Source organism: Balaenoptera musculus, chromosome 21, assembly GCF_009873245.2.
Source record: "Balaenoptera musculus isolate JJ_BM4_2016_0621 chromosome 21, mBalMus1.pri.v3, whole genome shotgun sequence".
Lineage (NCBI taxonomy): Eukaryota > Metazoa > Chordata > Mammalia > Artiodactyla > Balaenopteridae > Balaenoptera > Balaenoptera musculus.
The window spans coordinates 14,143,031-14,167,282 of record NC_045805.1 but is presented as its reverse complement, the minus strand read 5'-3'; the positions used below and the strand labels follow the sequence as shown (position 1 = coordinate 14,167,282).

The 24,252-nt window shown below is 42.2% G+C and overlaps 2 protein-coding genes across 9 annotated transcripts in view; one reads left to right on the top strand and one right to left on the bottom strand.

Moving 5' to 3' along the window:
• Positions 1-10,237, top strand: part of LOC118888020 (LRP2 binding protein) — a 42,015-nt gene extending 31,778 nt beyond the window's left edge. Inside the window, exons 10-12 of the mRNA XM_036838979.1 lie at positions 5,183-5,295; positions 7,519-7,564; positions 10,199-10,237. Of these exons, the coding sequence (XP_036694874.1) occupies positions 5,183-5,248 (66 nt within the window). The 3' untranslated portion in view covers positions 5,249-5,295; positions 7,519-7,564; positions 10,199-10,237. The remainder of the gene's footprint in view (positions 1-5,182; positions 5,296-7,518; positions 7,565-10,198) is intronic.
• SNX25 (sorting nexin 25) overlaps positions 8,155-24,252 on the bottom strand; it is a 114,093-nt gene continuing 97,995 nt past the window's right edge. For 6 of the 8 annotated variants that reach the window (XM_036838973.1, XM_036838972.1, XM_036838974.1 and 3 more), the window contains 7 exons: positions 23,329-23,442; positions 18,870-19,034; positions 16,961-17,078; positions 13,165-13,231; positions 10,219-10,400; positions 9,235-9,335; positions 8,155-8,735 (listed from right to left, as the gene is read on the bottom strand). In XM_036838973.1, the coding sequence (XP_036694868.1) occupies positions 8,655-8,735; positions 9,235-9,335; positions 10,219-10,400; positions 13,165-13,231; positions 16,961-17,078; positions 18,870-19,034; positions 23,329-23,442 (828 nt within the window). In that variant the 3' untranslated portion in view covers positions 8,155-8,654. Of the gene's footprint in view, positions 8,736-9,234; positions 9,336-10,218; positions 10,401-13,164; positions 13,232-16,960; positions 17,079-18,869; positions 19,035-19,642; positions 23,223-23,328; positions 23,443-24,252 lie in introns of those variants that run through there. The other 2 variants (XM_036838971.1, XM_036838977.1) reach the window with 2 other exon arrangements.

Here is a 24,252-nt window from a genome sequence, read left to right as displayed (position 1 = left end):
TTAGTGTGTAGGAATGCAAGAGATTTCTCTGTATTTTGTATCCTGCAACTTTGCCAAATTCATTGATGAGCTCTAGTAGTTTTCTGGTAGCATCTTTAGGATTTTCTACGTATAGTATCATGTCATCTGCAAACAGTGACAGTTTTACTTCTTTTCCAATTTGGATTCCTTTTATTTCTTTTTCTTCTCTGATTGCTGTGGCTAGGACTTCCAAAATTATGTTGAATAAAAGTGGCAAGAGTGGACATCCTTGTCTTGTTCTTGATCTTAGAGGGAATGCTTTCAGCTTTTCACCACTGAGTATGATGTTAGCTGTGGGTTTGTCATACATGGCCTTCATTATGTTGAGGTAGGTTCCCTCTATGCCCACTTTCTGAACAGGTTTTATCATAAATGGGTGTTGAATTTTGTCAAAAGCTTTTTCTGCATCTATTAAAATGATCATACGGTTTTTATTCAATTTATTAACATGGTGTATCACACTGATTTGCGGATATTGAAAAATCCTTGCATCCCTGGGATAAATCCCAGTTGATCATGGTGTATGATCCTTTTAAAGTGTTCTTGGATTCTGTTTGCTAGTATTTTGTTGAGGATTTTTGCATCTATGTTCATTGGTGATATTGGCCTGTAATTTTCTTTTCTTGTGGTATCTTTGTCTGGTTTTGGTATCAGGGTGATGGTGGCCTCATAGAATGAGTTCGGGAGTATTCCTTCCTCTGAAATTTTTTGAAATAGTTTCAGAAGGATAGGTGTTAACTCTTCTCTAAATGTTTGATAGAATTCACCTGTGAGAACATCTGGTCCTGGATTTTTGTTTGTTGGGAGTTTTTTAATCAGTTTCAATTTCAGTACTTGTAATTGGTCTGTTCATATTTTTTATTTCTTCCTGGTTCAGTTTTGAGAGATTGTACCTTCCCAAGAATTTGTTCATTTCTTCTAGGTTGCCATTTTATTGGCATAAAGTTGCTTGTAGTAAGTAGTTTCTTATGATCCTATGTATTTCTGTGGTGCCAGTTGTAACTTCTCCTTTTTAATTTCTAATTTTATTGATTTGAGCCCTTTCCCTTTTTTTCTTGATGAGTCTGGCTAAAGGCTTATCAGTGTTGTTTATCTTTTCAAAGAACCAGCTTTCAGTTTCATTGATCTTTTCTCTTGTTCATTTCTACTTCATTTAGTTTTGATCTGATCTTTATGATTTCTTTCCTTCTGCTAACTTTGGGTTTTGTTTGTTCTTTTTCTCTAGTTGCTTTAGGTGTAAGGTTAGGTTGTTTATTGGGGATTTTTCTTGTTTCCTGAGGTAAGACTGTATTGCTATAAACTTCTCTCTTAGACCTGCTTTTGCTGAGTCCCATAGGGTTGAATCATTGTGTTTTTTCATTTGTCTCTAGGTATTTTTTGATTTCCTCTTTGATTTCTTCAGTGATTCATTGGTTGTTTAGTAGCATATTGTTTAGCCTCCACATGTTTGTGCTTTTTACAGTTTAATTCTTGTAGTTGATTTCTAATCTCATAGCACTGTGGTCAGAAAAGATGCTTGATTTCAATTTTCTTAAATTTACTGAGGCTCGCTCTATGGCTCAGCATGTGATCTATCCTGGATAATTTTCCATGTGCACTTGAAAAGAATGTGTCTTCTGCTGCTTTCAGATGGATTGTTCTGTAAACATCAACTAAGTTCATCTAGTCTAATGCATCATTTAAGGCCTGTGTTTCCTTACTGATTTTCTGTCTGGATGATCTGTCCATTGAGGTAAGTGGCGTGTTAAAGTCTCCCACTATTATTGTTACTGTCAATTTCTCCTTTTATGGCTGTTAGCATTTGCCTTACATATTGAAGTGCACCTGTGTTGGGTGCATATATAATTTTTATGTCTTCTTGGATTGATCCCTTGATCATTATGTAGTGTCCTTCTTTGTCTCTTGTAACAGTCTTTATTTTAAAATCAATTTTGTCTGAGATGAGAATTGCTACTCCAGCTTTCTTTTGCTTTCCATTTGCATGGAATATCTTTTTCCATCCCCTCACTTTCAGTCTGTATGTGTCCCTAGATCTGAAGTGGGTCTTTTGTAGAGAGCATATATATGGGTCTTGCTTTGTATCCAGTCAGTCTGTGTCTTTTGGTTGGAGCATTTAATCCATTTACATTTAAGGTAATGACCGATATGTATGTTCTTATTGCCATTTTGTTAATTGTTTTGGATTCGTTTCTGTAGGTCTTTTTTCTTCCCTTCCTCTTTTGTTCCCTTCTCTTGTGATTTGACGACTACTTTAGTGTTGTGTTTGGATTTCTTTTTCTTTTTTGCCTGTTTATCTATTGTACATTTTTGGTTTGCAGTTACCATGAGGTTTTGATACAGCAGGCTATATATATACAAGATTGTTTTAAGTTGCTGGTCTCTTAATTTCAAATGCATTTCCAATATCCTGCATTTGTACTCTCCTCATGATTGCTGGTTTCGATATATTTGTGTGTGGATAATTTCCTATGTTTACTGTATGTTTGCCTTTACTGGTGAGCTTTCCCATTTGTAATTTTCTTGTTTCTAGTTGTAGGCTTTTCTTTTCCACCTAGAGAAGTTCCTGGAGCATTTGTTGTAAAGCTGGTTTGGTGGTGCTAAATTCTCTTAGCTTTTGCTTGTCTGTAAAGCTTTTGATTTCTCCAAATCTCAACAAGAGCCTTGCTGGGTATTCTTGGTTGTAGGTTTTTCCCTTTCATCACTTTAAATATATTGTGCCACTCCCCTCTGGCCTGCAGTTTCTGCTAAAAAATCAGCTGATAACTGTATAGGGATTCCCTTGTATGTTATTTGTTGCTTTTCCCTTGTTGCTTTTAATATTTTGTCTTTACCTTTTGTCAATTTGATTAATGTGTCTCGACATGTTCCTCCTTGGGTTTATCCTGTATGGGACTCTCTGCACTTCCTGGACTTGGGTGACCATTTCCTTTCCCATGTTAGGGAAGTTTTCAGTTACTATCTCTTCAAATATTTTTTCAGGCCCTTTCTCTCTCTCTCATCCTTCTGTGGCCCCTATAATGCAAATGTTGGTGTGTTTAATGTTGTCCCAGAGGTCTCTTGACTGTCCTGCTTTCTTTTCATTCTTTTTTCTTTATTCTGTTCCGTGGCAGTGATTTCCACCACTCTGTCTTCCAGGTCACTTATCTGTTCTCCTGCCTGTTATTCTGCTATTCCTTCTAGTGTATTTTTCATTTCAGTTATTGTATTGTCCAACTGTTTGTTCCTTACATCTTCTTGCTCCTTGTTAAACATTTCTTGTAGCTTCTTGGTCTGTGCCTCCATTCTTTTTCTGAGACCTTGGATCATCTTTACTTCATTACTCTGAATTCTTTTTCAGGTAGATTGCCTATCTCCAGTTTACTTAGTTGTTCTTCTGGGGGTTTATCTTGTTCCTTCCTCTGGAACATATTCCTCTGCCATCTCATTTTATCTAACTTTCTGTGTTTGCCGTCCCACAGGCTACAGGATTGTAGTTCCTCTTGCTTGTAGTGTCTGTCCCCCTGGTGAGTGAGGCTGATCTAACAGGCTTGTGCAGGCTTCCTGGTGGGAGGGACTGATGCTTGCTCAGTGGTGGGTGGAGCTGGGTCTTGTCCCTTTGGTGGGCAGGGGTGTATTGAGGCAGCTGTGGGCTCAGGAAGACTTTAAGCAACCTGTCTGCTGATGGGTGGGGCTGTGCTCCTGCCCTGTTGGTAGTTTGGCCTAAGGTTTCCCAGCACTGGAGCCTTGGGCTGTTGGGTGGGGCCAGGTCTTAGTGTCGCAATGGCAGCCTCCAGGACACCTCATGCTGATGAGTACTCCCCAGTACCTCTGCCACCAGTGTCCTTGTCCCCGCAGTGAGCCACAGCTGCTCTCCACCTCCCCCAGGAGACCCTCCAAGACCAGCAGGTAGGTCTGGCCTAGGCTTCTATTAAGTCACTCCTTTTTCCCCTGGGTCCTGGTACACATGACACCTTGTGTGCACCCTCCAAGAGTGGTGTTTTTGTTTCCCCCAGTCCTCTGGAGCTCCTGCGATCAAGTCCTGCTGGCCTTCAAGGCCAAATGCTCTGGGGGTTCCTCCTCCTGATGCCAGACCACTGGAGCCTGACATGGGGGCTCAGAACTCTCACTCCTATGGGAGAACCTAACAATATAATTATTTTCCAGTTTGTGGGTCACCTACCCAGCGGATATGGGATTTGATTGTGAAAGCAACCCTCCTACTGTCTTGTTGTGGCTTCTTTGTTTTGGGAAGTAGAATATCTTTTTTGGTAGGTTCTAGTCCTTTTTTTTCAATGCTTGTTCAGCAGTTAGTTGTGATTTTGGTGTTTTTGTGAGAGGAGGTGAGCTCAGGTCCTTCTAGTCCGCCATCTTATCCTCTTCCCCTGTATATACTAATTTGTACATGATTATGGAGACTGCAGAGACCATCTGTCATCTGCAAGCTGCAAGACTCAGAAAAGCTGGTGGTTTAGTTCCCGTCTGAGTCTGAAGGCCTGAGAACCAGGAGAACCAATGGTGTAAGTCCCAGTCTTTTTCCCTTTGTGCTTAGTCTAGTTTGACTTGCTCATAGGGTGCCACATGTAGAGGCCTTGAACCTAGTGTGAAATGGCTGTGCCCACACCTCAGCTTGGGGGGCCGTGTGCAGAAGCCAAGGTGCTGACTTCTTGCCACTAGAAGCAACCAAGCAAATATCTGGTAACCAACTGTCATGGGTACTAAAAGGGACAATTTCTGCATGGAGTAAGGTCTGGATGAGGTAACTTGTGTCTTTCAAATTCCTGACATACTATGAAATTATGCACCTTATTGCTAATTTAGGCATAACAAAATCATATGTTTAAAAAATTATACATGCTGCTATTCACATAACAGGTTTGAGGCCAAATGTTAATGCTTTCTATTTTACTTATTTTGATAATTCATAACTTAGAATACTATCAATGTGTAAATCCATTATTTTTGGCACTGAGAATTTTCTCTCCCAAAGGATTAATAGCATGGTTATTTTTAGTTATGATCTATTAATACTTTGCATAGGTTAACTTGAATCTCCCTAATTAAGAAATCAGAATAGAAATGTATCGCTAACTACAGAATTCCCTTAAATCATTGTACTCTATTTCTTAAAAACAAAAGATCCAACAATTCAAAATATGTCTAAACTTTTTCTTTGATTTTTAAGGCATGTCGTCTGAATCCTTCATTGGCAGATGAACTTCACACTTTACTTATTCGTCAAAGAATTTAGACTACAATGTATTTCAACAAAGATCATCGATTCTAACACCTTAGAATGTGTGTATTTTTATAATTTTTATAATAGCTATGTTTGTTTTCTCTCTCCCACATTACATTATCCTGGGTATTTTACTGATGACAGGTTACCTTCATTTTTTTTTTTTTAACAGCTTTATTGGAATATAATTGCTTTACAATGGTGTGTTAGTTTCTGCTGTATAACAAAGTGAATCAGCTATACGTATACATATATCCCCATATCTCCTCCCTCTTGCATCTCCCTCCCACCCTCCCTATCCAACCCCTCTTGAATCTGTAAAATGTTGCAACTTGAAACGTAGCTACAGGATTGAACTGCAGGAAGAGTCCTCAAAGATCCAGCTGTTAGCCTAGTGACTGACCAAAACCATGTCAAATATTGAAAACCATTCCATAAAGCTAGTATTTTTTTCCTTTCTTAAATAGTGTCCTGAAAGACTTAGTGTAATCTTAGCTTTAATAACTTCAGAAGTATAAATGCTACAAACTTACTAAAACAAACTTAAGTTTAATTCTTTAAATTTCTTTAATCCTTAGTGTTGTGAATTTTGAATAACTTTTAATTTTATTTCAGTCATCGAAGACTTCTAAAATAGAAAATTCCAAATTGAAAATTAAAAATCTAAATTTCAAAATAAGTGGGTTTAAGAAATTGCTTACAATCTTGCCTTTCCATAAACATCTTAATGAGTAAAACTGTTAACGTTTCTGGTAATCAATTGAAACAAGATGTTTCTCTGTGCTTCAAGTCCTTTTCTACATTTTAAAAACCCTCAGTGTATTTCAAAACAAGATAAAATTTCAAATCACCTACCAATAATAACTATAACTAAACTGTTAAATTAGCAAGAGGCTTTCCTTATCAGTTACATCTACAGAGGCAAAATCCGACAGTAAAAATAGAATCCATATGCAAAAGATTCTAAAGAAATATACATCTGTGAAACAGATATTGAAAATAATGTTTAAGATACCTGAACAACACCTTCTTTGTAAATGTTATGGCTTAATTTTAAAAGTCACAACCATCCTTTGCAAAGTGATTTACAAGATCTAGTCTTAGCACTGGGAAAATGCAATTAATATGTAGGTGCCTGTCACTAAAGAAGTATTATATGGCACAAAACTACTTGCTCTTGTTTTATGTTCTGGTTTGTCTATATTATTTGAACTTCACTTTGTTGAAATTTCTTCCCTGTATCTAAAGACAAACGTAGGCCTTATACTTCTTTAAATCTTAGAGTAGAAACTTAAATCATCCCTGAAAACCAGTCCTTTGCTTTTAAAATCTCTGCTGAAGACTCACTCTTCTTCCCCAGTAATAACATTTCCCTGTCTCTAGCCCATTAAAAGATTTCATAAAACCTAACGTAAATCATTCTACAATACAAGCCCACCTGCTTTTGCTCTTGTTTTCTTAATACCATCCACAGAACATTCCTTCAGTGGTTTGAAGATCCAAATTCCCAACGGTATTCTCTTCACACTCAATCCAGTTCCTTAAGCCTTTAAGAATCTTAAAATAGAAATGTAATAAGGCAGTGTATGGGGACTGTAATAGCACTTTTCATAGCTTGCTCTACATCCCCAAAGTGAAGGCCACTTTAACTGCCATTAAAACACGGTTTGAGAAATCCTAAAGGTAGGAATTTGACATGTCATATTTGGTAATATGCTGTGCTTAAATGTCCTAAGTGAACCCAACACAGGATTTAAAATTTCAGTTGACTCTAGTTGCCATAAAGCTGGCATACCTGGCATAGGTGAGCCCCTGCAAACTACCACTACTCCCGACCATGGTGCACACCTTGACCTGTGATTGGAGTCACCCTTTAAGTGAGGTGAAGCTTCAAGGTCATTAATTTTTTTCAAAAAAAAAAATTAAAACTTCTGTAAGAGTCCTTATAGTTGATAACTTATGAAAAAGTAAGACGACTTCTTAAGGATTGAGGAGTCATAACAGCCATGGTTTAATTATGCAGAAGATGGTCACTTTTAGTAACCGCTATGAGTTCCTAGGGCTTGGTGACTTCACACTGCTTCTCTTCTCTGACTGTCTTTTCTACTGAATGTCTTTTCTACATCCCTGTGAAGGATAATTCTTATCCATATAAATAGGCAACTTTGAGTTTTTTTGAAAGTATCAAATATCTTGGTTTGAAATAAGGATCAAAGAGCTGTAGCTAAAAGAATATCAAAGATAAAATTTGCTTTACTAATTTTTAATCATTTGTCTTTCAGCACTTATGTTTCATATCAAGAACCTGGCATATCAGGAACTCAGCAGGTGTGATCTAACAATGATATAATTAATACCACTTTAATATATATATATATATATATACATAGTATGTTTCTTTCATGGATTTCAAACTGAATTCCTGCTTAATTAGTTTGCTTTCAATATTCCTGGGGGTTAGAAAGGGGAAAGTGTTTCATTATCTCTGCATAATAAATGGTAAAACCCAGGAAAATTAAGTGACTTGTCCATGGTCCCACTACTAAAAACAAAGCAACGTCTGTACCCTGGATTTCGTCTAATGCCCCTACTAGTGCCCAAGACTTGATGACACGATCAAGTCCTGAACAGCCTGAAGGAACTTCCCTCCTCTTTGTTTCCCCATCTCATTCCTGCCCATCCATCCCACCTCCCTAATACAGCACTTCAAGCACCAATTCTGGCTCTTCTCATTCACACTAAAAATCATATTTTTCACATTCATTCTGTGTCTCGAGAAAGGCAACAAACTTTATACTTCCTTACGGAAGTACTTACATGTGCAATGTTTTCTACAAAAAAGGCACTTGATAAATATCTGAACTGCCTTAAGTGTTTCAGCTTTTTTTGAGATATAAGCATCTTAAACATCAGAGCGCTATGATTCATTTTTATGTTTTATTGCTTCAGATGCTTCAAACTATGGGAAATCTTTGGTAAAAATAAAGACAATAAAATTTTCACAATAACTTCACACAAAGCATTGCACAACAATATTCAATACACACGAATATAGGAATGTTCAGAATCCTCAGTGAGGAAATTAACTGTACAACGTTCATAATTCTTCATTTAAAACAAAACTTCATAAATACTTAAAATATTTCCTAGGTTCTTATCACGTATTAACACTTATATTTCAATCAGTATGTTGACCTTTAAAGGATTTATATTAAAATAAAAATAATTAACAAGTGTTTTTTTCTGTTGCCTAATATACAGCATCAAGTTTCCCCCCCAGTTCTGCTTAATTCACATAAAACTAGAGGGAGGTAACTAAAAGATCAGTATGGTTCTCAGTCAAGCCCTCTGTGGAAAAGAGGAAAATGTTTCATGTCTATTATTACAGACATTTCTCCGGTGGTTTATTTGTGTAGTCTCAAACCTGACAAGCTTTAAGTTCATCTAAATGAGTTCTCAGCTCAGGACACAATTCAATTAGCAGCAGTTCCATCAGCACCTGAACCAAGAAAGAAAAAAAAAAAAAAAAAAGTCTTTTTCTCTAAGGGTTTACTCAACTATCTACATCTAAGACAAAAGTCTCATTTTAAGTCTGAGAGGATGCTCAGTGAACAAGTTACTCTCAAAAGGAATTAGTATTCTATAAACTCCATTTAGCATCAGATTGATTTATTTCACGGTCCGTTAACCATCAACAGTATTATCAGACTACTGGGAAACACTTGGCTTTGCTGAAATAAGAAAGCCAAGCACTCAGGCAGAAATGTTACAGCACAGGTCGAGAGAAACAACCAGCAGGCGAGGAGGGGGATGCCACACCCACAGGGGGTTATTTTTTTTAACCAAACTGAACAAAAATAAAGCAGAGAAAATGGGTTCAGAGTTACAAGCAATAAGAATGATTAAGCGTATAAAGAGTTAAAATCTACCCCCGTATATGAACAGAAATGTAGAACTGAAGAAACAGTGAATCCTCTGGGAGGCTTTAAATTACTCACATATAACAGATGTTTATTGGCTCTCGTTTCTTGCAGTGCGTTGAATATTTTTATTATACCATGACGGGCATTTTGCTGTCCAACAAGGCTCTGAAGCATATCTGAAAAATTAAGTTTATATTCCACGCTGCTATTGATAAAGTGCACCCTGCATGGACCTTCAGTGAGGGTCTACGACATATGCACACACAGCACATAAAGGCACAGAGACGCGAGGAACATGAGTGATCAGCTCTTTCCAATGTCTAAGGAGAAAACTTAGAATTTTTCAATATAAGGCATTTATACAAACTATAATTTTAATACGTGGATCCCCAATTAAAAACTGAGCTCTCGGGCTTCCCTGGTGGCACAGTGGTTGAGAATCTGCCTGCTAATGCAGGGGACACGGGTTCGAGCCCTGGTCTGGGAAGATCCCACATGCCTCGGAGCGGCTGGGCCCGTGAGCCACAACTGCTGAGCCTGCGCGTCTGGAGCCTGTGCCCCGCAGCGGGAGGGGCCGCGATAGTGAGGGGCCCGCGCACCGCGATGAAGAGCGGTCCCCGCACCGCGATGAAGAGTGGCCCCCACTTGCCGCAACTGGAGAAAGCCCTCGCACGAACCGAAGACCCAACACAGCCAAAAATAAATAAATAAATAAATAAAGTAGCTATAAAATTAAAAAAAAAAAAAAAAAAGTTAAAGACTACCTTTCTTTAAAAAAAAAAACAAAAAACTGAGCTCTCAAAATAGGGTACTTTAACAGGGTTTTTAAAGCATAAAATGTTATTATCTGTTCTAAAACATTTTTCTAGTTAAATTATAACCAGTACTGTTCTTATTGGGATTCTCAGTATAATTTCTTAGCAAGGGACAAGACATGATTTAAAAGGAAAAAGTATGATCACTTTTTTCACTGTAAATAATGTTTCCGAAGTGAAAAAGGAGAAGGGCCATCAACACTCCCTTTTCATCTGACTTTCAGGGTCAGAACCCAGGCCTCACCTGGAATGTTTTCAAGCAGCTTCTGCTGTGCTCTCCTTTTTGTTTCCTGGCTTTGTTCTTCACTTGGGATTTTGTTTGGCGGCGCCAAATTCCCAGCGGGCCACAGAGCATCGCGGAGAGCGCCGATGTAGCAGACCACCATCTGCTCGCTGACGGCCCAGTCCACTGCGTCCCGGATTTGTCTTTCAAGAGCAGAATATTTCTTGGATGAGGTTTTTAAAAATCTTATTCTCTATTCTCACAAGGCATTTATCAATGGGTAGGTTAAGATAAGCGTTTGATGAATAAACTAGGAATTGGATTTTTAAACTCTGACTCGGAAAGTTATTTTTATTTTGGTAACACTGCTAGCCATTCATTCCTGGAGCTCACATGTTCACTGGTACTGAATTCTCTAAATGTTTGCCGCACGGTGTCTTTCAATCTGGAAAAGCAAGAACTGAGAGGAGATTGATTTGTTTGAAGCTTGCAACTACTCTTAACTGTGCACGGTACTTAACATACTAATTTCTCCATGAAGTGGTATAAACTGAAAACATCAATCCGTTTTAAAGACTGTGAAGAGCCCCCTGAGCTCTGGTAGTCCTGGGGAGAACCCAGCCTCTTCACTAGTTGTCCCTTGGGGCGGCCGCGGCTGAGGACGCTGGGCAGAGTTGTCCGACCCGGGAAACCTCACATGCTCACGAGGCAAAGGGGGAAAAGACACCCCCCTTTCACCACAAAGGGGGGGGACTTGGAAAAGATACACTGCTATCCAGCCACGTCACCTTCCCACAGGAGTGAAAATCGGGCAGATGTTGACCTGCACGGTTATAAATAAGTGGCTTTTATCTGGTTACCCAGGTCTTCCGTAAACCCTACTTCATCAGATTCCAGCCAACCACAGGACTGCTGCAGAGAGCAGCACCGTTCACAGAGCCAGCAGCGGTGCTGAGGTGGGAGGGGAAGTCTCTCTGCAGAAATGGGAGCAGAATCACCTTGGACTATTAGTGCAAGAAAGACCTGAAGTTTCAAACTTAATTCACGAATAATAAATCAAAAAGCCCTTTAAGAATCTGACTTCCCAATCAGATTTTTAAAGGGACAGTGTGAGGTTTTCAGAAATAGTATCTGAAATAGACGTTTCAAGCCCAGCACTTTGCACACAGTAACTAGTCACCAATGAAGTCTAAATTCCACTGTGAGTTAGAACCATGGTAATCCTGTTTGTAACTGCATGTCTCCTAAGAAACTTCCCAATACTGCTTAGAACTGTGCAATTCATATCTAGATCAAATAAAATAATTTTATTAATTCAATGGGACTTTGGCTTTGAGAACCTGCTGACCTGCCTGCCTAAGTAAAATCTACATAAAAACACAGCTTGTTTTGCCTGTAGTCTTTGGGTTACTCACCAGCACTGCATGAAGAAATGAAGAAGGAAAATTTCAGTTTACAACTTAAAATTAGGTGAGTGACTTACCAAAGGCCATCACGTGAGCATCTTCTATCAATCAATTTAGGTCTGACTTTGTATTAGCCAAAACTGGAGGAAGCTTTTGCGGCAATTCTGGGATGTGAAATTACAGTTGGTACAAGGCGAGAGGCACATATTGTGCTGCTACTTAATTTTATGATGTGTCCTCGTCTGCCTGAGGCAAAACAGCACAGGGCCAGGTGCTCCGTAATTTCCCTACCTGATAAAAAGTCCACTGAAACCCACAGTCTGAAAATTCCCTACATGGTCCCCCTCTCCCAGCCCCATGTCAAGAACCGCCTGATGTATTCACCACTCTCAAACTACAGCTGCTCATCTTAAAATTAAGAGCCAATATCATAAATAGGAGCAGGGAATGTATGCATGATTTTCTGAAACTGAAAAAGAAAATAAATTAGCAAGTCTGGAGTTCTGAGAAAAATAGGGCCATTTTGAAAACTTCTTTATCCAAGGCCTGTCGGTACTAAGGTTAAGAGGTTTGCCTCAGACTGAAACTGTAAGTTAAACAGGGCATTTTTCTGCTTAAAAGCCCACGATACTAAAAGTCAACTAAACAAGCCACTAACACCATTTTTTAAAAAAATCATATAAATAAACAGAAGTAAATTTTGGTTTATGACCACAAGGAAAATATATTCTATTTGCAACTGAATAAAAATATAATATGATCTTTATTATGTTTCCCAAAAAACTTTATAAGATTTATGTGATAAAACTATGTTAACCTTATACATACATCTGACAACTAAATTAATCTTTCACTTGGAAAAATCTGACAATTTCATCTTAAAACATATTTTGCTATACAAAAATAACTGATTTTTTTCCCCTTAGTTTTAGCAGTTGACTCCCAGTTTTTGTGTGGGGAAGTCACAATGCTACAGCCTCGTAAGCATTGGGTACTGGGCATAGAGTATAACCCTTAGGGATATGGGTAACGTGATACAATTCAGAATACACATATGGCTTATAATAGTGTTATAGGGTACACACACCCCTCATGGATACTTAGCTATCAACTAACAAGAGGAATTACTATTTTAATATCACCCCAACTCTAAAAAAATATATGGTTTGCACTTCCCTTCAAATAAATACCTGCCGTGCGATGCTCATCCTACTTTCATTTTGGCTCAGAGTCTAAGCCTTAAACTGATCCCCATCATGTGACATAAAAACGCTGCACCCAAGATATTAAAACCAGTCATCATGGTCAACAGAGAACTTTCCAGAACAATCTTCTGACCCTCGTCAACCAGCCTGCCAGAGCCAGCCCAAGCTTCTGTTATCTGGTGCACCGTGCATTCTGGGGGAAAGAATCTTGTAGAAATCTGCTTCCCTATCCAATCTTAGAATCATATCAGAAATAAAAAGTAAAAGAAACGAAAAAACCTTGAGTTGGGGATGTAATTGGACTATTGAGGCAAAGGCTAGGGCATGAATTCAAACATTAGTTTCGTGCAACTCACTTGTTGATGGTTCTTCCGAAAGTGACCTGAACGAGAGCAATTAACGTTCTTCTCACCCATTTAAACACTAAAATATAAATCAGAGGAAAAGCATTACCACAGGCTATCACAATCGTGACATTTTCATAGCAGCACAAAGCATAAATCTTAACCACGTCACTCAGTCCAAATCTGGACACTAAGTCAGGGGCTTTGATAGCCACAGAATTTGGGTCTAGCCTAGCAAACTTCTGCCCAGGAATACTCTAATGAATAAGCTTTCATTTTCTTCTTAGCAACTGATGAGAGGAAACTTAAGACTTCTTACAGCTTTTCAATGCCTAACAACAGCTGAGCTAGCAAGTGGAACTAAAACTGCACTTCATGTGTCCCCGGGCTACTGACCTCTGTTTTCCACTAGCAGACAGTGCAATTCCTTTTAGATTTGTGCCTGGCTTGTTGAACCCAATGTTCTAATACACGGCTCTGAACGAGAAGCATCTGTAGTCAGATGTTGACAAATATTTAGAAATATTAACAAATTGATGGGTCTAACTGCTCCCTTTTGAATTGTAGTTTGTAGATCATGCATTTTTATATATTTTATGCCCGTGGGGGAAGAAAGGGGAACTGGGAAGCCCCAGGATTCCGAGTGAGCCATGGACTCATCGCTCCTGTGCCACCGCCTGGAGCAGGCGGCCACCATCACCTTCTCCGAGCCTCAGTGACCTCACCTGGAAAAGGACAGTGTTAGCATGTACTTTCGTTTTGCTGGACAGTCATGTCAACACTTTGTGTGAAAGAGTTTTGTGAAGGGTCCTACATATCTGAACTTTTACTATTAGCATTAGATTAGGCGACACATTGTTACAAGTGTAGAATATGAATATAAACCAAAAGAAGGCAAAGAAATGCTGTGAGGATATTTTTGGTCTGCAAATTGGAATCGAAACCAAATATTCCGTTTATTTATTCACTTCCATCCACTGCAATGTTTAGCTAGTGACACATGACTTGGCTATGATGGAGCCAAGAATTCAGGGCTCCTGCACCAAAAAAAAAAAAAAAAGGGAGTAAATTCACAAACACCTCTGTACAAGGGAAGGCACACAAATAGAAATCAACAATTAACACAGACTTGGTACTAGACTTTAATACATTCTCAAGTCATTTCTAACTTTAAAAATGGATCTAAGTGTCCAGATGCAGTGGTGTTAATCCTTCAAGTGAGAGTCAAGTCCTGGAGTCAGGACCATGCCTCAGAAGTGCCCTAAGTGTTTGATGGAATTCAGAGTGCACTGCAGACGTGCCCATCTGAGGCTGGCGTTCAGGCTGGGAGGAGCGTCTGTCAGGGATGGCAACTTCGCTCCCCCTTTCTAAGGCAGCAGAGAAGTAGCTCATGCCCAGAGGGTCTGAGGACATGAGCAACTCCAGGAAGAATGCCTGACAGCCGAGTGACTGGTTAGAAATGTTTAAAACAGCTGTACTTCTGGTCCATTTTCATAAACTGAACTAGAGCAGGAACCAAAAACAGCTCTGCTACAGATTCTCTCCCATCACTGATGCCCCTGACTCCACTACATTTTCCTACCTTCCCTAGTCCCCACTCCAACACAGAATAGCCCCATTCTTTCCAAGGACTCACTCGTTTAAAGCCATGGAGGCAGCTGTAGCAACACTAGGATTTTGCTGATGGCAAATATGTCACATCTCATTATCAATGATGTTCTATTTATTCCCCTCTGGAAAGTCACTCGCAAACCCAAATATTCTGAGCAGGCACATGAGGGAGGAAATGCACACCACAGAGAGAGGACTTTGAGCCCTACTCCTGCCCTGAGTGCCTCTGACGCATCCACCAGCCTTCTCAATCTCTTTGTGTCGCAGAGAACACGCTGACCAAAGGCTAAGACAGTGCTTCCTCATTCTTACCGACTCTGTGGGAGACGGGGAGGAGTCATGATTTAATAGGCAGATTTCACTGAGGAGGAGCCAGACTTGGGGTGGGGGTGGGGGGGGAGAACTGTTTTTTTCTGCCTATACTGAACCAAGTTAAACATCAGCATACATCTTAAAGTGTCGAAAATACGGACCAGCTATAGCTTTTTCATCTGAAAGGATCCTTAATACTTGGACGATATTCCATCATGTGGATATTTCTCAATTTAACTATCACCCATTTCTGAATTTAGCTTAGTTCCAATTTTTCCTTACTGTAATTATGCTCAAATGAACATGCTTATATATAAATCTCTGCCAGGAGTTTAGAATTTGTGTCTATTGCTTAATGTGAATTACATTTTTGAAACCATTATGCTGTAAATTCACTGAAGGAAGAATCTACCGCTGAGATATTTTTGTTTCCCCTATGGAGCTATATCTAAAACATAAGCTCCCAAAGTGTTTGCTGATTATTTTAAGATTTGGCTTAGAGGAAGAAAAAGTTCAATGACCAAAACAATCCCAGCACTGAAAATTTTCTTGCCTATTCATTCATTCATCCATCCATCCATCCATCCATCCATCCATCCATCCATCCAAGCATTGTCATTGATCACCTACTATGGCTCAATCGTTGTAAAGATACCGAGGATTAAAAGACATAAAAGACGCGCTCAAGTCGATAACAGCACTTGAAGTTTCTTCATCTGCGAAGAATTCTTTAAGCGACATGTTAAGGGATATATAAATAAGAAGCGATGCACAGCCAGCTTCCTGTATAGGACCAACTCCCAGCCCACGTTCTCTGCCCCAGGGGAAAAGATGCTCACCCAAGTGGGCAGAGCCAGCACGTCCTCCGAGCAACGTGCTACCGGCTGGAGCACTGCTGCACCTTGCCGGACCTCGCTCCTCTCGTGCGCTTCCTCTGCTAGGCGCTCAGCCGTGCCTTTGGGCACCTGCCACACCTCTAGCTAGGACTCGAGGCTCCAGGTGTGACCGAGTATGCTGGTGGCGTGATTTACAGGTTGGGGACTGTGGAAGGTGAGGGTGGGCAGAGAGTCCTATTCAGGACTCAAGACTAAAGCCAAGAAGTACCATTTGACCTTTCACCCCGGTACCACTTCGGGAGAGAGGCACTTGTGCAGGTCTTAACAAAAGAGTATTTTGACCCTCTTTTTGCTCTTGTTTCTTCTAAGTACATGTCCCTCAGGAACGATTAGGGTAGGATTTCTCAACTTGGCACTGCTGTCGTTTGGGGCAGGACAGCTCTTTGCTGTGGGCCGCCCTGTGCGCTGGAGGACGCGTAGCAGTGTCCCTGGCCCCCACACACGAGATGCCAGTGGCACCCTCCCACGAGCTGTGACCACCGGAAATGTTTCCAGACATGCCAAACGTCCCCTGGGGACAAAATTCCCGCATGCCTGCACGCATGACCACTCCTCTCGGGAGGAGAGGTGGCTGAAAGCAGGCTTGGGCATCCCTGCGCCCCTGGCCGCATACTCACCTTGAACAACAGGGCTCTTCCTCTGCTACGCAAAATTAGTTTTTGTATACCTTTTGGTGATGAAGCAATGAGGCTATGCTAAGTCACAGAAAAAGAAATTCAAAGCATTCCAGCTTTCTGCATACAGAGGAACATGGTGCAGGGTAAAGCAGGACCCTAAGTTCCATGAGTACAGGGATATCTGTCCTAAGGTTGTGTCCTCAGATCCTACCTTGGTATCTGATTGGCCTGTAAAAGTATTTGCTGAATGAATATAAATACATGTCTGATTCAGGAACAAAGGGATATTAAGAGTGTGTGTGTGTGTGTGTGTGTGTGTGTGTGTAACCACTTAACCAGCAAACACCACTGAATAGTAACAAAGAAGCTTACTTCCTCGAAGTTCAAAAATCTCCCCAATCAGCATGAAACATGGTTCAGCCAAGGAGTCTTTCCTTCCATCCATGTCATCACCATAATCTGACAGGTCACTGTCCTCCTCTGCCTCCTCCTGGGGGAACAGTAAAGCCACAGGAAGCAGGTCACTCATCCAAGGAAGGTGATACGTTCTCCTTCTCCCAGTGTCAATTCCGAACGATGCACTTATGGTTCAACCTCACACAATCCTTCAACTTCCCTACATGCAGAAACCTATGCATTTTCACAAAGAGGCTGAAGTGTATCTAAACTCAGGGCATAGCTTGATCCTAAAGCCTTATTCAAGGTCTAAAATAATTTTGAAAAGCCTCTGTCACTGTATTAATGAGGCGTGAATTCGTAGATAACAAAACAGCTTCTAACCATTTTGAGTTTTAAAACTAAGGCTTTTTAACTTGAAATACTTTAAATTCACTGTTTTTTTAAAGACATGTATAATTTAAAGTAATTTAGTTATTTTTGAAGCTGTGATTCAAGCTTTTATTCTGTACTTCAGCTAGTCTCACTTCTTGATCTGCACATCAGCAAATTTCAGTTGAAAACTCATTTATGCCAGGCACCAGGCTAGTGCCAACGAGTGTGACGTGGATCCCGACTTTGAGAGGCCCTTGGCTCTGCAGGGCGGTGGCCAGTATACACGTGGCTGTTTCTCCAAGCAGGGCGAAGAGCTGCAGCAGGGGTGCAGACATTAGGCAGTGGAAGGACAGCTGAGGAAGTTCGTTTGGATGTGTGCAGGGGGGCAGCTGAAGCTGCGGGAGCAAGCAGCAGCCTAACGACAGGGCTTCGGGGGCGTGATGAGCAGAGGAGGGGCTGAGAAGTCACAGAGGCCGGAGGGGTGCCGCCAGCCTCACGGCCGCACTGCCAGTCCAGCAACATCACATGCTGCAGGCGCTGGAGAAGCCGCAGACCGGGAGGAGGCTGCTGGTCGGCCACTGGCCTGCCTTCAGAGAGCGGTTTCCCCGAGTGACTGGGCCACAGGGTGAATCCCAAGAGGTTCAGGGATAAACGGGAGGTGACGGAGGGGAGGGGCCAAGTACGGCCAGACGTGACACGTGTGGCGTGCAGGAAAGAGGCGGGGAGGTGCCCAGGAGGGAGGCAGACAGGCATGGGGACCCTCTGTGGTTCGCGGGCTCTGCTCCAGCTCAGGACGCGGTAAAGCAGACGCGCCTTTCCATGGTTACTTCCTTCTGTCCAAGCTCATTAAACCAATTCTGGTGAAGAGGCGGTGGCGTTTGGCATTGAACTAAGGAGACGCCACATTTCGGAGATGGTCTCGTGCAACTTGTTGGAGAGCCGAACGAGGGGCCACAGGCCTCAGCCAAGTAAGGAGCCCCAGGAGGGAAGCCCGAGGGCCAGGTATGAGCTCGCAAATGTCTGCAGTCTCTCTCTAGTCACTCCTTCGCCCACCCACATCACTGCGAGGTTCATCTTGCTTCAGGACATGACACGGCTTGCCATTCCCTGAGATAAAACCTGAACTCCTCAGCCCGGCGCGGCCTGGCCCCTCCTCCTACTCTTGGCCTCATTTCCGTCAGCCCCCACTCCCAAAGCCCTCCCCCGTCCAAAGACCTGCTGGCTGTTCCCCAAACACACCCTCCTCTCCTGAACCTCAACATTAGCGCCAACTCCTCCGCAATGACGGCCCCCGGCCCGGGCCACCTTCCATAGCGGGGCTCCATCCACAGGCCCCTCACCTACCTTGTTACCAACGCTGTCCCCACACACGACAGCCATGGTAGCTCAAGGTATTTGCTTTCTCCCCCTTTGTAGCAGGCCTTCCACAAATACCTGCCACATCAAACAGCCTCCCAGAAGATGTCTGCTTAAATATGCTTCAAAAACATACAACCTTCAGACAGCTCACCTCCTGATGGGAGAAGAAGTCGCGAGGGAGTCTTTCCAGAAATGAGGACAATGAAAAAGTGGATTTTTTCCCCTGCACGTCGATAACCTTGAGGTAGTCAGGAGAAGGGCTCAAAAAGGCATAAAGTGCTTCACTCTGACACAGTCTTTCATCTGAAAGCAGACTCTGTGGGAGAGAGAGGGTTAATTCCTCCTGCGCGGTTCGTCGCGCGCTGGGAGCCACCAGGAGTGAAGGCAAAGACGTGACTGTCCCGGGAAATTTACTTTCCTCGCAATTCTGAACCTAAAACCACTTCCCTTTCCTCCTGAAATAAAATATATTAGATCGGTTCTCACTGAGCTTGATGGCAAACAGCGCTCTGTGGGTTAACTGGGGCGCCCTGATCGTGCTCAGGGCGACGTGAAGTCTCACTGTGCGAACCGCCTGCGGGTCCAGGGGCTGCCGCCTTTGAAAGTCATCTGTGGGCTTCCCTGGTGGCGCAGTGGTTGAGAATCTGCCTGCCAATGCAGGGGACACGGGTTCGAGCCCTGGTCTGGGAAGATCCCACATGCCGCGGAGCAACTGGGCCCGTGAGCCACAACTACTGAGCCTGCGCGTCTGCAGCCTGTGCTACCACAAGAGAGACCGCGACAGTGAGAGGCCCGCGCACCGCGATGAAGATTGGCCCCCACTTGCCACAACTAGAGAAAGCCCTCGCACAGAAACGAAGACCCAATACAGCCATAAATAAATAAATAAATAAATAATTAAAAAAAAAAAAAGTCATCTGTGTTTTTCGCACACTCCCCAGGGATCCCACCCAACCCTTTCATGGCTACGTGCGGACTTTGTACATCAGCTGAAGAAAGAGCTCTGGCTTGTCACATGGTGGTAACTGCCTGCCAGGCAGTAGTTTTCTGTCCCTGTGCTCCACCTTCCACAGGCAGCATATGTTTACATAATTTTATAACTGTTTTTATTGGCCCGTAAACTGGAAATTTGCTCAAGTTCTCTGTACTTCTCTGGCCTTAGGAGAAAGGAAAGGAGAACATGCATCAAGTTTACGTACAAAGCAAGTGCTACCGGTAAGACAGGAAAATTAACAATGTGACCACAAGAATGTGTAAATGTCTGGTACTCACAGATACAGGGTTTAGGAATAAATGAACCAATGAGAAATCCTGCCCCATGGATGATGTAACCCCCCTGGGGGGCTGGAACACTGGCGTTCTGATGGCAGAACCCTCTCTGCTGGGAGAACAGGTTACATTCTGGTCCCAGAGGAGTTGGTCCATGATGTTCACATTATATTTGTTCAGACGAAGCTTGAAATCTGATAAACCCGTGACCCTCCCTAGAAAAGCACCTCCGAGCGTGCCCAATAGTGCCACACTGGGGACGGGGGTCCCGGGGCACCCCCCCCACCCCCGCATTCCAGTGGTTGTCAGCTTCCTGTGTCCTGCGGAAGACTGGCCTGAAGATGCAGGTTCTGCATCAGACGTGGGGAAGGAGATTTAGGGGACAGGCAGTTGGGGTCACTACTGCCTTCCCGGGCAGGCCCCTGAGCCTTTATTCCTTTTGTAGAGCATTAAATGCTCAGTTGTATGTGAGGGTGGATTAGGAGGAGTGAGATAGTCTCCTTCCACCTTGATTTCCTTTAGCTAATCTCCACTCCAACACTCTTTTATCAAATAGTAGGAAATGATAACCAATGTAAGTCTCAAATAATGCAAGCAACATAAATAAGGAAATCATTAAGGATGACAAGTCTTTGGACTGAGTTATATTCTATCATGAAGGAAAATAACCAAATTGAACATGTATGAGAAGTTAGAAATGTTCTCAAAGATTATGTCTATGGGGCAAGGTATAATTGGGATCTTGTCTCATCTTTAAGCTGAGAATATAATCCTAATCCCCACTCCTTCCCCCCAAAGGCTTAGAGCACGTTGTTCTACACAGGTGGAGCCTCTAAGAGGACTAGTCAGTGGAAGATGAGGAGAGTAAAACATTCCAGGAAGAGCGAACAGCACACGCACACCCAGAAGTGGGTACCGCGCTACTGCGGGGACGGCTAGAGTAAGCTGCCTGTGTGTGAGGGACAACTGGCTAGATTATTATCTATTATCAGTATACCTCAAAGGGAACCATGTGTCATGTATAAATACTCACACAAACATACACTCAATGGAATCCTCTTTTCTGGAAGGTCCTGTGGACCTAATAATATCTGCCTTTCAGACTAAACCTTTTGCATCTTGCTTTTCCTGTTTGCAGCTGGTGGGATGATATTTTGAAACTTCAGTCTGCTGTGTAATCTACCTAAAGTTATTAAATAGTGAGCACTTTCACATAAAGTCTTTGAGGAAATGAAAAGCAATTTAAACCATTACTTTCTGACTTACAGTCCTCTTGATCAAAAGACAAATGGCCCCTTGAGATGCCCCTTCCACCTCTTCAGGCCCCAGCCTCGCCCACGCCACCTACTGGCAGCTCAGAGCACATGCTTCTCTTGGCACCAGGGCAGGAATCACTAACCCATTTCCATCACCAGCAACCCAACAGGGGCACGAGTGACCCCTCACCGCATCCCCAAAAGTGCAGGGGGCACCCCAGTCTCTGCAGCACAACTGGAAAGGCAGCTGAAGGGCTGGAAGCGCCGAACAACCCGAGACCCTCCCTCCCCCAACAGCAGAGGCTGGAAGGAAAGGGAAGCATCAGCTGCAAGATCCCAGAGCTACACACGTGGGGCTTCACAAGCTTGGATTTTGAATAATATATATTCGTTTCACAAACAAGACCTTTAGTTCATCTGAACGATTTAATCAGGTACAATGCTTGAGTGGGTTTAATATTTCCTAGATGTTCTGAATCAGCAACGAGATGGTAATATTTCAGTTTTAAATTCTTTCCTGTAATAGCATTTAAACATTAATGATTCTCTATCCCAGTTCTGCCATAATTAAACTCAGAAAGTTTTTCAAAGGTGCAATTATTTTATTTCCTGAGGGAAATATATACATATACATATATATATACACACACACATTTATATATTTATAAAAAATACATATATATTTAGAGAGAGATGAATATATGAGAGAAAAATAGTTAGAAACACTTGCGAGGGAACTCTAGCTAAAATGTACCTACTTTAACTATGATTCACACCCTGATCCAACTGAATATAACATAACCTTTACTAAGAATCTGGCAACATCCGTTATTAAGTCTCAGGACTTCTAGCTACTACTGCATTGGCAAAAAGCGTTTCACAAGGCAAAGGTCCATGCCCCCCAAGAACTATACGGGCTTTGGGGGCCATGGTGTGAGCAACTTAACTATACCCTGAATACAGAGGCCCCAGCTAAGGAAAAAATAAATAGTGGTTTGCTACTGGAGACAGCATACCTTTGTCCGGTCTTATGCTCTAAAGATAGAGTGAAAGAAACCAGTTATGCATTTAGAGAAAATAAGGAGACTATCTTTAGAACCTTGCAGTAGGCAAGGATTTCTCCACAAGCACAAAAGGCATTCACCACAAAAGGAAAAAAAATGGATAAATTGGACTAAATTAAAATTGAGAATTTATGCTCATTAAGAGACCGAAAAGGCAACCCACAGAAAGAAGATAGCCACAGCACATATGCTCTGACAAGAGACGCACATCCAAAACACACACGAAACTCCTGCAAAGCGATACGGAAAAGACAGGCAACACGACAGAAGAGCAGACACAACTTTAACTTCACAAAAGAAACCGTCCAGTGTGGAGTGAACAGAAGCCCGCATGCCGCTGGTGAGAATGTACAAACTGCTACGGCCACTCAGAAAAACTGAAAAACCCAAATGCCTAGGGATTCCCCAGCAGCTATCCACCAAAAGCCAAGCGCTGGCAGCTCATTAACAGCCACCAGCTGGAAACTCTCCGAACGCCCATCAACAAGAGCAGGAACAGACTGCAGGGGGTTCACGCCAGGAGAAGTCCGTTCAACAATGAAAACGAGAACAAAAATGAAATCAAAGAATGGTCTGCAACTGAAACAGCCCTATGGGAGGACCTCAGGCCCACGATCCCGAGTGAAGGGGGTCCACTCATGTTAAGTTCAAAACCAGCTGTAACTGCGTGGTCGTGAGTCGGGACCACGGTTACCTGTGGTGACGCTGGCGGGACTCGTGACACTGTCTCTGGGACTAGGTGCTAGTTACGAGGGTGTATCCAGTTTGTGAAAATGGAGAAAGCCGTACACGTGGTATCTGCATTTTCTGTCTGTAGAGTATACATATATATACACACATATACATATATATATAGCACCAAAAAAAAAAAACCCAGAACCCAAAACCAAAGATATTTTGAGGATCTGTCCTGACCTGTGAGAACAGGAAGCAAACAGGCAAACTCTTAGAATGATGACAGTTCAACCCCCAATAACCCCAAATAACTAATTTTCCTCCCATATCCAGAAAATTTGCTTACCTGTAAAAACTTATTTAATTGATTCTTTGACTTTTCCATAAACTTTTGATCTACAGATTTGAAAGGCAGCTTGCTAAGAGAAGGCAACTGGACTTTTTTTAAAGAAGGGAAACATTGTGAGGGAAAAAAAATTAAATGTTAGTATATTGAAATTACATTTAAATCTTTAAAAAAATTTTAGATTTTTAATAAGAACAAACCGAGTATCCTCTTCCTATACTAGGTTCCTCTGAGACTGAAGGCCTTGAAAACCTACCTGTTCTAACCAGGCTCAAGGAATCCGGAGGAACAGGACATGTGACGATAAAAGCTAACGCCCGTCCCTGGACTTACAAACGCCTGGAAGCTGGAAACTGTGGAGCTGGGCTGGGAAGGTGGGTCTGCACCACAGGCACGGAGCACAGTGTGTGGGGTACGGACACGTGGCTCCCAGCAAGGGCTTTTCTCTTAGAATGTGTTTTGTTTACAACGTCTCTGTAAAAAGTTATCAAGGTTGACAAAAGAAGACCATGGAAAGAAAGAATAACTCAGGTTGTAGCTTTATTACTGCCTTCAAGGGCAAACTGCAGAATGTAAATATAGTAATAATAATAAAATATGTTAACAGATAATAAACTTCCGTTTGTGGATTAAATCCTGCGTTCTGCCAGGCACTGTGCTAGAGGCTTGGTGTGTGTACAGCTCTGAGTCACCCCTATTTTACATGTGAGACGACTGAGGGTCAGGAGTGAAACCCACATCCATCTGACCGTAAAGTCTGATCTCAGTGCCAATGCCCGCAGGACTCTGCAGTCTGCCCCTCAGATGCCAGGAGGACAGTGGGTTCCAAATGCTCCAGAGGCTGCCTCTTCACTAAGGCACTGGGGCCACTGGAATATGCTGATTAGATCACTGGTGCTGAAAAGTAAGTGAGCACAGAGTCTG